The sequence below is a fragment of the Carettochelys insculpta genome, chromosome 10 (assembly GCF_033958435.1).
Source record: "Carettochelys insculpta isolate YL-2023 chromosome 10, ASM3395843v1, whole genome shotgun sequence".
Classification (NCBI taxonomy): domain Eukaryota; kingdom Metazoa; phylum Chordata; order Testudines; family Carettochelyidae; genus Carettochelys; species Carettochelys insculpta.
In genome coordinates this window covers 51,015,242-51,028,505 of record NC_134146.1, presented here as the reverse complement: position 1 = coordinate 51,028,505, position 13,264 = coordinate 51,015,242, and the positions used below count along the sequence as shown (strand labels likewise).

Below are 13,264 nucleotides of genomic sequence, written 5' to 3'. Positions count from 1 at the left end.
TACTGGGTTGATCTGTCCATTACCTAAGGAGTGAATCATATTGACAGGTTGAATTATCTTTCAAAAGATTTTCTTCTCCCCCTCCTCCAAAGACCATTTGTAGTCATTGCACATCCTTTGGCTTTTAAAAGTGAGCTCCTCTGGAGTTGCGCTGCATTGAAGTCCTCTATCCAGAGTGAAGGAAGAGTTTCTTCTGGGGAGTGGGGACATGGACAAAATCTATTCAGTTCAGCTGTGCCTGGGGCTCCTAACCGTTTTCTCCATGATAGCGTCGATACCATCTGCATATGGAAAACCTCTTGTACGACAAGGTAAGCTGAAACACAGCAGACATGACACAGGTAAGGACTTACCTTTTCTACGTGGTTGGTTGGTTTTCCTTTCTGCTTGATACACCCATACAACACTGATTTTTACACAGGAACCCAATAAGGTTGCTCGCTACTGCTTCACTGTACTAAACATTTGACCGACTAGAGAGCTACTGAGAGGCCTCATTATTTTAGTGTGACCTATGACCATCTCAATGTCTTGTTCTGGTTTTATAATACACCACATTAGCAAGAAACATTCTCCTCAAATGCATTCCTTGTGATGAGACACTGACCCTGACTAGTCATGAAGAAAATCCCTTATGAAAAAAAAATCTCTTGGCATTATCCAGTGATGGTCCTGACACAGAAGGTGGGAGATCTGACCACCCGTAGGTGTAAGCTCTTGACATTTTATCTGAGGAGGGCTGTTTTTCATATATATGTTCCTGTCTGATTGCTTTAAGTGCACCTTGGCTTGTATTTATTCTGCAGAGAAATGATGTCATTAAATTCCTTTGTCTAAGAGTCTGGGAGGGGAAAAAAAGAGCAGCCAAATATACGCTAGAAAATAATATTGCTTTTAAAATGATCTTTTCTTTCACGTTGCCGGCTTGGGTTTATAATGCCTTTTAGTTTGGATTGTGCAAGTATATTCTTTTCTAAAGCAGACGCCAAGATTTCAAAATTGTAATAACCCACATTGCCTGCAGACTGACCATGATAAATGCCTCTCTTGTGACTCTGCTAACTTCTAGGAGGTTAATTTGGGCTTGTAATGCAGATCAGAATCAGGCCCTGTGACACCAGTTGAGGTAGCATCCTAAATTATTAGAACTGGAAGGGACCTTGAGAGGTCATTAAGTCCAGTCCCCTGTGTTCACAGCAGGACCAAGCACCATCTAATCATCCCTGGCAGGTGTCTATCTAACTTGCTTGCAAATATCTGCAGCGACAGATTACCACACTGGGGATGAATTTGGCCAACAGTTACAATCATCCAAGTGGGCACAGATCCTCAGCACCCTCAGATCTATCCATCTGTGTCTAAATAGACATGTCCTGCCCCAAACCCTCCACTGGGCTGCATGAGGTCAGCTAGAATTGTTGTCCCACCTGTGTATGTCTGTTTTGCTTTAATTCCCTCATTGTTAGGTATGGGTGAAACCATGCTGATGAAACCTTTGCCTCTCTCCTCCATGTATGAGGGAGTGGTCACCCGGAGAAGTAGGAAGAGAAGGAGGCTGCTCTTCTGGCACCATTCTGGCCTGTCGATGGCCTGTACAGAAGCCTCGCCATAGCACTGGGATCTGAAATGGGTGTCTCAGGGCAAGGGTTTGCACCCTGAGCCTGCTCCTGTCCCCTCAGCTTGCCCCACTGAAATTCCTTGCAAAAGTTAACACAGCCTGTGTGTGAATACCTCCCACCCTCCCATTTTTGTACGCCTGGCTCCTTGCTTCAGGCTATGTAGGAGCCTGGCAGGGCAGAGCTGGGAGTTCCAGGCCTTTGTGGTACTATAGGGCCTCTGTGCATTTGGTTTGGAGCTGCGGTGGCTGTCCTGGGATCAGTGCAGGTGCTGGTGGATTGAGGGGGTTGAGCTGGAGAACAATCTTTCCAGGGGGCAGCAGCTGCCCTATCCTCCCTAGGGAACAACACAGAGTACACTCTGTATGGGGATTTCACAGAGGGCCCTGGCCCCTTTCTGGCAGCAGCCGTTTGATGTAACAGGCTCTGGGAAGGTGCCCGTCTGCACCGAGAATCCCAGGGTGGTCTTGAGTCTGTGTAGGTGGATTTCCTAGGAAAAAGAAAGTCTGTCTTGGACATCTGTACAGGCTGGCTCTGCCTGGCAGCTGGCACACGGTCCCTGGCCCCATGGGCAGATAGGCATGACTTTGAGTGGCTCTGAAGCCAGCCTGCCCCCTGGCTGGCTCTAAACTGGGAGGACTCAAAGGTGTTTTCTCGCCTGCTCCTGCAGGGGCGTTAGCCCAGAGAGGGGGCTCTCAGGACGAGGTTGGCAGGAATTCCTGGAAGTGTGCACCAGAGATCACCCCTGTATTGGCCTCGGGGAGATGGGCTGAATGGACGAACTGCTGCTCCCCTGCTCCCGTATGGTTCTCTGGGGGCAGCTGGGGCTGGGAGTCCCCTGTGGATTGGTGTCTGAGTACTCGATGCCACTGTCTGACACCCTGCTGCCTCACAGGGAGGGACCCCATAGTCCAGGACCTGTTATAAGTAGACGCAGCCGTGAAGCAGCTGTCCTGGGATGGGGGGTGAGGGTTGCAACCCCCACCTCCACATGACACTGGGAGACCCCTCCACTAATTCTCCCCTTTCCTCCACACCCCTCCCCACTTGCTGTTAAGTGGTGGCGAGGCATTTCCCTCCTCTGTGGTTGTGCAGGGGAACCACCCACCCTGCCCACACAGCCTGAGAGTGGTGTTTCATGTGCTGCAGAAAACCCAGGCTTTCTGGAGAGAGGAGATACCAGTCACCAAGACGCGTTGCTGACACTGCTGCTTATCAACAGCCTTGGATGGAGGCAACCGGCGGAGAGCGGTAAGTGAGGGGGTGAGCAACACACTCATCAGTCTAAGTTCCCATCCCAGATCCTCAGAGCTCTGCTTATTGCAACTCTAAAGGCCTGATCCTTGAGGGCTGAGCACCCTACTGAGTAGGGATGGCTGACAGAGTGGAGACCACTCAGCACCCAGTAGGAGTGGGACCTACCTACGGGGGATCAGAGCTGCAGGTACGCCAGGGCTGCTTGATGCTGCTTTTCCATTGCCAGTCTGAGCTGCTCCCAGAGGCTCTGCCACACAGGGGAATTCTCAGGTGGCAGGGAATTGCTGTAGACGGCTCACCCCACCCCTCCCACATCATGTTCCTGTAAGAAGCAAAAGTACCATGGCTGGTGACAAAAAAGAAGCTGAGCACCCAGGGGTCCCTAGAGTTCTATACTGTGCCAGCAGACTGGTCCAGCTCTGAGCAACTCCTTGGCCTCCCACTTCCCCCTTTCCCCACCCCCTGCTGCCGCTCAGAGTCTCTCCGGAATGTTGAAACCTAGGCAGTGTCTTCAGCAGGCGTTCCTACACAGCTGCTCCTTGTTTATATCCAGGGGTCAGAGCTTTACAGAGAGCAAAGGAAGTGACTGGGCTCTGCTGCAGCCCACCACTAGCTGGGATTCTCTGGGTGAGCCAGGAAATGCCCAGAAGAACCTGCTGTATTGGTAAAGGTGGGCGACGTTCAGCCAATGGGATTTTCCTTGCTGTCCAAGCTCTCAGCAGTTCTGGGGTTGATGGGGGTTGAAGGCAATGAGCTATCACCTGGGATGTTAGCCCACCTGCAGGGTCTGACAGGACCAAAAAGCAGTGGGTGTCATTGTACGTGTTCAAGGCTTTCCTATCCATTTCTACAGGCACCCCCCCACTGAATGTGTCAGGGTACAGTCAGACTTGTCAGGAACATCATTCAGATTTATGAGATAGTGTTTGCTCCCTGAGGGCTCAGTCCAAAGCCCACTGAACTCACTGGATGGGTTCTCACCAGCAGTGCAGGTCCTCAGAGCAGGATTCTGCTGCATTCTCTTCACCGTGACAATTCCCACCAAAACAAGAGAGCATTGTGGGGGGAGGGCAGTGATGCCACAGGCAAAGCCCATATGCCAGAAGGATTACAGTGATCTCCACCCTTCCCTTTGCTAGGCCAGGTCTGCACTACAAAAGAAACTCAACTTGAGAAATGCAGCTCCAGCTGCAAGGATTGCCTAGCTGGAGTCCCAGTACCATAAGTCGAATTTCTGGCAGGGCTGCCCTGCAGGAGGTTGACTGGAGAAGCTCTGCCATTGGCCTGCCTCACTCCCTGTGTCTGCCAGGAGCACTGGGGTTGACAGGAGCACCCTCATGCTCAATTTAGTGCATCCCTTCCAACTGAACCCTAAAAAATCGACCTCCAGGGAGTCAATCTTCATGCCCCTAAACTGAGACAGACAACTGTCCTTCTGAATGACTGAAGGACCATCCAAATCAAATCAAGGTCTTCTGCTAAGGAATTCTGCTTACCAAATTGGATGCATTCAAGAAAGAACAGGATCACGGGTTAATGTACTTGCATTCTTGCATTGTTGGATGTTGCCAGCACAAAATATCTCAGGGGATGTGCAGGCAGAGGGTTTACACCAAGGCAAAGTGTTGTCAGTAAATTAGATGTTTTTTTTTCTCCAAAAATTCCTCCCCTGAGACCGTCTGTTCCAAATTTCAGCAGTTGTTCATTTGTGGTATGCCGCAGTCCGTGGCCAGCCCAATGGCTGGGGAGAACTGTAGCCAAAGCAGATGACTGAAATGCTGAAAGGGGTGGAGAGGTTTGCAGTAACAGCCGTAAGCGCTTGGGAAGCAGTTTTCATCTGTAGATCTCTGGCTGGTTCTGCGATCTCGGTTTCACTGATATCAAAAGTGGGTCACAAAGCTTTGAAGGGATTTGTCCAAGGTCACACAGGAAGGAGATCCAGGAATAGAAGCCAGATCTTCTGAATCCCAGCGTCTCCACCGGACCATGCTGTCTTTTAAAATCAAGCTGGTTACAATTTTTAGCTTTAGGTATGTTGTTGCTCCTTTTAGCCTAAGCACTTAGTCAACGTTTTGAGTCTTGCAGGTTGTCTCCATTAGGGGGAGAACTTGATGGTGGAGCCAGAGGTTTCTTTGGTGCAATCCAATTTATTTACAGAGGATGCACCTAGGCCTGTTTCCTGGAAGGCAGTCAGAAAAAATTAGGTTTGGTCCTGCCTAGGACAGGGGGCTGGACTTGATGGCTTTTTTAGGTTTCTTCCAGCTCTGTTCTTCTATGATTCTATGATTCAAAGAGCAGCAGATAGTTTTCCAACTCACTATTCCATGCACCTTTCCAGCTGCCACTCTGCGTGAAAGCAGCTCTGTCTCTTGGCTTCCTCTCGAAGTCAAGTCACTAGTGCTCCTCTGGAAGTCTCCTGGCCTTCTGGCCGCTTTTCTGCTTCTCCCAACGTTAGTTCACACTATCTGTATCTGCTGGCATAGCTAGGGTCATCTAGGAGTGTAGAGCTGCACTGAGGGTTTCTTTTACCACAGAGGAGTGCCTTTGGCAGCATACCTCATGTCCTTTGGGGAGATGTGTAGAAATACCAGAAGAGCTCCTTTCACTGGCACCTGCAGCATCTCGAGTGTGGGACCTTGCTGGTGTAGCTATAGCAGCAAAGGCTGTATAGTGTAGAGATCCCCCATGCAGCTACTGTGTGTGCATGGAACCACCAGGAAAGCCCCTCTGGCCATGTAGTTCAGCTTCTGACTGTCTTTGGTTATAGCCTCGCCGCTCGGACAGGGTTTTCTATTGTTTTCCTGATGTTACTCCATAAAAGGTGTTTACTTGGTTCTTACTGTCCTGGGTGCACCACTCACAGGTTTTCTGGCACCTCTGGGGATTAGCTGTCACACTCCATGGCCCTTCCGGAGTTGCACACCACCACGCTGTCTCTCTCAGGTCTGCAGCGCCGCTCTCGCCCTGGGCATCGGGACATCCTCTTTGTGACTCTTCCAGCCAGGACACTTCTGGGTTACAGGTCTTCAGTTCTCTGCCATTCACACAATGACCCAGGCAGGCTTCCCATTCACTTCCTCTCTCCTGGTCTATGCCACAGCCTTGGTGGCTGGTAGGGGAACCTGGGCCACACACTGCTCTGGATTACAGTTCATGGATGATCTACCCCGGGGCTTTCCACTGTCAGCCCTCACTGCTCCTTCCCTGGATTGCACCCCACAGCTCCTGGTTCCTCTCCTTGCTCTGGTGAGTGTGTGGAGAGGGGAGAGTTCGGGGATGGTGACCCCCTGCTGTGCCCTGACTCAGGTAATCCTCCCGTACTCCTGTCCAATGGACAGCTGGGGTGGCCACCAATCGGACAACTCTGCTGCTTGCAGTCAACTCCAATCTCCCTGGCTGTCCCTCCGTGTGCAACCTGTGGAGTCAATAGCTCCACCTGGCCACCATCACCCCATCCAGTCCTGTGTGGGGTGGGCACCCCCCACACTTACAGAATGAGGGGGGCTAGATGTGCATCAGACACAGCAAGGTCTGTGATTGCCTATAAAACCAAAGACACACCTACTGGGAGCCACTGGTGCTCTCTGGCATAGCCATAATGGCCACCGCGATGGCTCTCTCCTGCTCTGGCTCATTACCAGCAGATACATAAGTACCCTGTTGCTTTCCTCTAATAAAGCCTGAGCTACTGGCCTTTGGGGCAAGGTGCTAGGTCCATTTGTTCTGACTTTCGCCCAGCCAAGGTGATGCGGGGTGCTGAGTGTGACCTTATTGCAGGTTTGACCTCATTGCAGCTGTTATATTTGCACCGGTCAGCTATGCTTTATAAGTTACCACACAAACATGACATCCTGTTCCCTTTGTCATTTAGCATTCAGGGAAAGTTTCACAGAGTTCGTGGGGCTTTTCCGTTGGGTTTTCAACTAACCCGTATTTCAAGAGTTATGTAGGAATTCGATAGTCAAGAGGCCTCGCAGTGGCCCCTGTAAAAAAACAGGCAAATTCAGAAATTCTGTCTCCTGGGGGTTTCCGGAAGCCAAACAGCTGTTCACACTCTGTGTTATTCCTTTCAGACTTGGCACTGGCAAAGAAATTGGAAGAGCTTGAACAGGTGAGAGGCGCATGTGTTAATGCGGGAGAATGGGTCAGCAGCCGCTAGGGCACCAGCAGTACCCAGACCGAACTAGTGGGCACACGATCCATTCTTAATCATCCCCACCCTCTTTTGCATCACTGACTCTGGCAGCCTGTCCAGAGAACGCACCATCTGCCAGGTAGGGAGCAGCACGACTGGGGATAAAAGTACTTATTAGGCAGAGGAACAAATTCATAGATTGCAAGGCAAGAAAGGACCATTATGAACCTCTTGTATAGGCACCACAGGCCCCAGGACGGCCCCACACTAACTCCTAAATCAGGTTCTTTAGGAAAGCAGCCAGTCTTGAAAAGTGGCCAGTGAGGGAGACCCTTAAGATTGTTTGTGCTGCAGCAGCTCCCTGTCTGCCAGATTTGAAGGGCCAGCACCCAGAAAGGCATGCTGGGGAAAATGTTCTCACGAGAAGGCTCCTGTGGCCTCCAAGATGTTTTCTGCATCTTCTGATCCCCACAGAGCTTCTCTTACTTCTTCCCCAGGAACACTGCCTCACTTCCATGGACACCAGCAATGTACCTCCAAGGGTCTCCCTGTGGGTGGCAGCTCAGGGATCCCCACCCATCCCTGTCTCCATGCAGCAGCACCCCACTGATGTCCCCCAGCAGCTGATTTCTTCCCTGGCAACCCAAAGGCTTTGACAGCCTCTTGTGTCTGGCTGTGCTCTCCGACCAGCTGCCTGGTGGCACAGGGAGGGAAGGGGCTGGGGGATGGTCAGGAGCAGTGTGCAGTGTAACCAGCAATTCAGGGGCCAGCCAGCCGATTGGCAGAGCACCCACAGCACCCAGAGCCGGCAGCATGTGCTTCTACTGGTGGTGCACATCCACACATACCTCAGTGCACCGAACAAAATTTATTCCACCCATGGATGGAAACAAGTAGCGAGAGCCCTGGTCAGGAGAAGTGAATCTAACCCTGTGCTTCTTCCAAACAGTTGGGAAAGCTGAAGGAGCAGCTTGTGGCTGAGGAAGGCTCCCAGGAGGCCTATGCTGGGGTGGGCCTGTTGCCATCACACCCTGAGAAACGAGGTGGGTTTTGGTTTTTAGAGCAGCCGCCAAGCGGTTGTGATCTGTCTGCCTGTGGCCATCCAACCCCAGCTGCCCCTAGAGCTGTTGTCTCTGCTCCCACGGGGGTTATATGCTGAGAGCCCCAAGGTAAACAAAGCTCAACTACCCATCACATGTCACCGGGCATCCGAGGGCTTGGCTATTGCTTGCTAACTAACCCCCCTTATTGACTGCACTAATAGCATGATTCCCGCTAGCCTGATCTGACTGGCTGCCACTTGTCCCTATCACCCTTGGGCTGATAACACATTAGGTGGCTTTGGCAGCATCCTCAAAAGATCTTGTTATGGCCCCTCTGGAGGAAAATCAGTAGATTTATGAGCTCGCTGCTTCACAGATGCTCTGTGGCCCATGTTCTCTGCAAGCTGAGTGCTCGGGCGGCTGCCCAGGTGAGACTCAGGTGCTGGCTAGCTGATTAGCAGAGCATCCGAAGCAGCCACAGCTGGCAGCCTGTGCTTCTATTGGGGGTGCACATGCCTCGGTGCACATCACAGAATTTATGGAAACCATTAGAAGGCGCATTGACTGTGGCCCCAGGCTGCCAGCAGGGACTTAACACTGATAGCCCTTAGGAACAAAGGAACTTTAGCAACGGCAGCTGCTCCTCCTGGGAATCCTTACATGCTTCTACAGTCCATGTGAAAAGGCTTAGCCCACCCTGCCCGCTTCATGCAGCCTCGCAGGATGTCTCTTTTCATTCAGGAGAGGACACAGGGCAGGTTGGTACAGCCCAGCTCACTATGCTGCAGAAACCCAAGCTGGTACTGAACGTGTCTCCTGAGTGCTTCTTTCCCTGTGCCTCAGTGCCTGATCTAGGGCTGTAGACCTAGAGATGCCTACGGCTGGCCTGTTTTCCCCTTTGACACGGTCACTGCCCCCTTGAATCTCCGCAGGGGCCAAACAGGGAGTTTGTGTGTCTGAGACAGTCAGGAAGAACATGGAGATGAACCCACAGGGAGTTACAGGTGGCAAGGGGCTAAGGTGTCATTCAGCCCATTCCCCGGCAAGTACGCAGGACTGCTGCCTCCTGCATTTTTCAGCCCGGGAGTGTTCATAGGAGCTTGCACCAGCAAGCCTGGTTTCTGAATGACTAATGGCTGCTGTTAATGTTGACAAGAGTAACCCTGTGACTGTCAGCTTCCACTAGCCCTTTCCTGGAGGCGACAATGTATTGATGTCGCTGCTGCTGAGTCTGAACCCAAGCTGATTCTGTGCCCCACCAGCCCCAGGCCTGTACCTGGCTCTAGTGGTACGTGTGGGCTGTCACTATCCCACAGGCAGTCGGAGAACGGTTTTACTCCCCTGGTAGCAAAGGGCCCATGTAAAACCTGTCTGCAGCATTCGGTGCTGCAGAGAGTTCTGGGCTGTTCCAGTCTGTGCTCCCAGCCAGCCCAGGAGCCAGAAGGCTTAAGGTGGTACAAAGCCAGCTTTGCCCCATCCCCACCCCTCAGAACTGTGGCAGGGAATCGCGGCCAGGATTTAAAGTCCCTCATGCTCTGGAGATGTTCAGATCCACACCTCACGTTGGCGGTGTCACTAGGAACTGCAGTGGCTCGGAACCTCGTACCAGCACGCTAAACAAAGGCTCCTGGTGTCACTGATGCGTGGAGTGTGACAGGGCTCTGCACCCCATCCGCAGTCAGAAGCGACTCACAGCCCACAGGGCGAGCAGACGGTTTACTGGTTGATAGGGACACGACACAGAACGGACTTGTGAGCACAGAGGCCAGAAGCTGGCAGTTCAATCCATTCAGCGAGAGGGGGAGGGCAAAGAGGACCAGGGCCAGAGTCAGGGCCCTGCCCCCGCTCCCGCTTCCATCCCTACCCAGCAGAGGCTGACTCACTCCCAGCTGTTGTTCCCATCCCCAGCCAGGCTCCTTCTGAAGCCTTTGCCCTGGAGATGGTGTCATTTGTTTGCACCCCCTCCTGGGCTCAGGTTACAGAAGGGCAGCAGCCATTGAGTGTGTGCAGAAGGCTGTCACATCGCATTCCCATTGCCATCTGGGTATTAGTACAGTACCCAGGGAAAATAAGGCCCCCACACAGGGTTGCTATAGGAAAGGAGTCTCAGAGGGGTGGCCATGTTTGTCTGTAGCCTCACAAAACCAAGCAGTCCTGTAGCGCCTTAAAGACTAGTAGCTGAGAAGCTGAAGAAGTGGCTCTGTCCCACGAAAGCTCATTGCCTAAGAAATAAATGTGCTGGTCTTTAAGGTGGTACCAGACTGCTTGTGTTTTACAGGAGAGAGGCTTGTAGATGAACTACGCTCCACCTTGAGTACATGGCTCTAAGCTAGGAAGAAGAACACAGATGCAACATAACAAGGCAAATAAAATGCCCACTTCGCTCTGACTCACACTCCCAGATTTCTTTTGGTCCTTCTGGAGAGGACGCGACCAATCATCTGCAGGGCTGTTTGCGGCCTGTCACCTACAAGATGAGGGGTTGTTTTTTGTTTGTTTTTTTTGTTTTTTTTCTTTTCAGATTATAATTTTGGCTCTTCTCTCCCCTGTTTCCCCTGGAAGGCCCTGGAGGTGATTGGAGAACCAGTCTGTTCACACCACCAGGGACACAGGCTCCGGGTAAAGGGCAAGAGCCTTGATTCAGATTGTTTGCTGGGCACTTTTTAAACCACCGGGACAGCAGGTCTCTTTGGTAAAGATTCAGTGCCCCCATCTTTCAGCTAAAGCAGAGCAAATTCCAATGCCACTTTCATAAGCCATCTGAAGGGGCTCCAGCCTACTCAGGAGGCACAAAACTTAACATTCCTGACAGCACTACAGTTAAAAAGAAAAGCAAACAAAGCCTTTTAAAACAAGAGCTACATCCAAAAACCCCCACCAGCCTCCCCTGCCCCTCCGCCTCCCTCACTTCTGGTTATGAGCCCCCCGCAAGGGCAGAAGCCTCTTTCCTCCTCTGCAGCTCCCCTGCAGGATGAGGAGTTGGATGAAAGTCATAGTGTTGATTTAACTAGGGATGAGCTGAGCTAAGGCCACAAAGCCCGGCTGGAGCTCCACACTCCCCCAGCCAAGGGCTGTTTTGAACACGCGCCCAGTGCAGACGGGGCAGTGGCTTTCGCTAACAGCTCTTGTTCTCTTGTGGTCCTCCCTAGCCTGCTTCTGGAAATACTGCGTGTGAAGCCCCGCTGGGACTGGAGGAGAGAGGGAAGGCTGGCTCTGAATTGCCTCGCTGTGGTGTCACTGTGTTCACTCGTCTTCGGTACCTTCATTGTGCTGCTACCTTGGGGGCTTTGCCCAGCCAAGGCTTGAGCGGAGCTACAGCCAGAACTGATGGGGATTTGGACAAGACCTGGAAGGTCACTTTCCCTCCCTCCCTATTTCAGCTCTATTCTCCTGCGTTTCACCCTCCTTCCCCTCTTCCTCTCCTCTCTTATAGCATCTGTCCCCATCTGCGCCTGACCCTGGCCTAGTTCTCCACGGTGTGGGAGGGGAATGCCCTTCAGGCGCTGCTCTTTGCAGCTGCTGTTCATGGTGATGCGCCGAGTTCCATTCTCCTTCTAAACCTGGGCCCAGGAAAAAGGCACCACCGGCTTCCCGGGGCAGCGGCAGGCCTGGACCTGGGAGGGGGATGTGTTTGCTGTTAAACAGACAAGACGCATAATAGCAGGGCATTGTGTGCAGATCCACCAGAGCTGTGTTGTGCTCTTGCTCTTTCTGCCCTGACGGTGTGTTCAGTGTGTAGCCCTCCAGTCTTACTCCAGGGAAGAATCGAGCCAGACCATCGGCTCCGTGGGGATAGAAGTCAAATAAAGCTCAAATGCTGATTCATATTTCACAGTGGTCCCAGCATGTTCTTTCCTCCAGACACCCGCAGAACTCTCTTGAATACGTGTCAAAAGTAGCACCAAAATGGCCATAAATGCACCAAACCAATGGCTTATCTTGCTGCGTAGTCAGCGGCTGCTCCCTTCAGCCAGCTTTGGGAACCAGGGCTTCATCTTACACGCTGCAGTGCCCTAGCACAAAGCCACTGGTGCAGCCTCTGCGTGCTCCTGACGACCTGCATTATCAAAGGGGGACCAGCTTATTGGCAGAGTCCCCAGAAAACCCACAGCCTGCAGAATGTGTTTCCAATGATGGTGCACATGCCTCAGTGCACATAATGAAATCTATTCTGCACACGGATGGAAAAAATTAGAGGGAATATTGGTGTCAGCTGAGGTCAGGCCCCTTCCCACACTCATTACAGCAGTGGGAACTGCAGGAAAGCGGAACAACACAGCTGCCTCTGCTCTGTCACTATCTCCCAGGCCAGTCTGCAGGCCCCCAAGCACAGAGCCTGGGAGGGCTGCCCTGAACTCTCCTATGGTCCTTACACGCCTCCCCTGGGCCACAGGGATGTCCCGATAGTGGGGCAGAGCTAGCAGCTGGGACTCGGTCTAGCCCCACTACATTTCCAGTGGTAGGGTTGGGAACCTCTAGGTGGAGTTGTTAAATTGCCGGTGGGAGGCAGGCAGGGGACGAGCGATGAGTGGGGAGTGCCTGAGGTGGCAGGTGGGGCCAGGAGACACCGGGACCTGGGAAACATATGGCAACACCCCCCTCCATGAAGTCCTGGCAGAGGGGAGAGCCCACCCCCCACTAGGACAGTTTGAGGACAGGCCTTGGCCCTGGCCCTAAGGTAAATCGAGTATGAGAGCCCTGCTCCGGCCCATAACCCCACCCCCAAGTATTCACAAAGGGTGCTATGGGCAATCCTCTGCAGGGGCACTTGCTTGTTTCACCAAGGAAGAGAACGTTTTTTAATTAATCACCAATGAAATACATCTAGTTCCTGGACCATGTTCTGAAGTGTAAATCCAGTCACGCTGCTGAGGCCAATAGCATGAGCGCTAGATTTCCAGTCGTGGCAGTAGGAACAGAATTTGGCCTTGCTGCGTGAAATGATGTGGGCTGATTGGACAGGGGTTGCCTGGTACACAATCTTCAGCACACCTCCCACAAAGCAACAGTTATTGGCCAACATCAATTCTGCAGCCTAATAGCTTGAATGTTCTACAGGAACAAGGGCCCCATGTTTCTTCTTATCATGGTGAACCTGGCCCCAGTGATATTTGGGCCATTTGCACATATTCCCCATTTGCATATATTAGTTCAGGTTGATGAAACCCAAAATACATTATGCTTCTAAAGTGAACTCTTGAAAGCCATATCTT

General features: G+C 52.1%; 1 protein-coding gene across 1 annotated transcript; it reads left to right on the top strand.

Annotated features, from left to right (window-relative positions):
* The first annotated feature begins 208 nt into the window (after positions 1-208).
* UTS2B (urotensin 2B) lies at positions 209-11,475 on the top strand. Its single transcript, XM_075003700.1, has 5 exons — positions 209-311; positions 2,766-2,867; positions 6,947-6,984; positions 7,958-8,051; positions 11,201-11,475. Exons 1-5 carry the CDS (start codon positions 209-211, stop codon positions 11,224-11,226), a joined length of 363 nt encoding a protein of 120 aa, XP_074859801.1. The 3' UTR covers positions 11,227-11,475.
* Positions 11,476-13,264: the final 1,789 nt, after the last annotated feature.

Bases quoted from the DNA above. Each gene is read 5' to 3' on its own strand.
- UTS2B (XM_075003700.1), top strand. From the start codon at position 209: ATGGACAAAATCTATTCAGTTCAGCTGTGCCTGGGGCTCCTAACCGTT. The intron at 312-2,765 runs GTAAGCTGAAAC...CATGTGCTGCAG, and splicing joins AAAACCTCTTGTACGACAAG to AAAACCCAGGCTTTCTGGAG. The intron at 2,868-6,946 runs GTAAGTGAGGGG...TATTCCTTTCAG, and splicing joins GAGGCAACCGGCGGAGAGCG to ACTTGGCACTGGCAAAGAAA.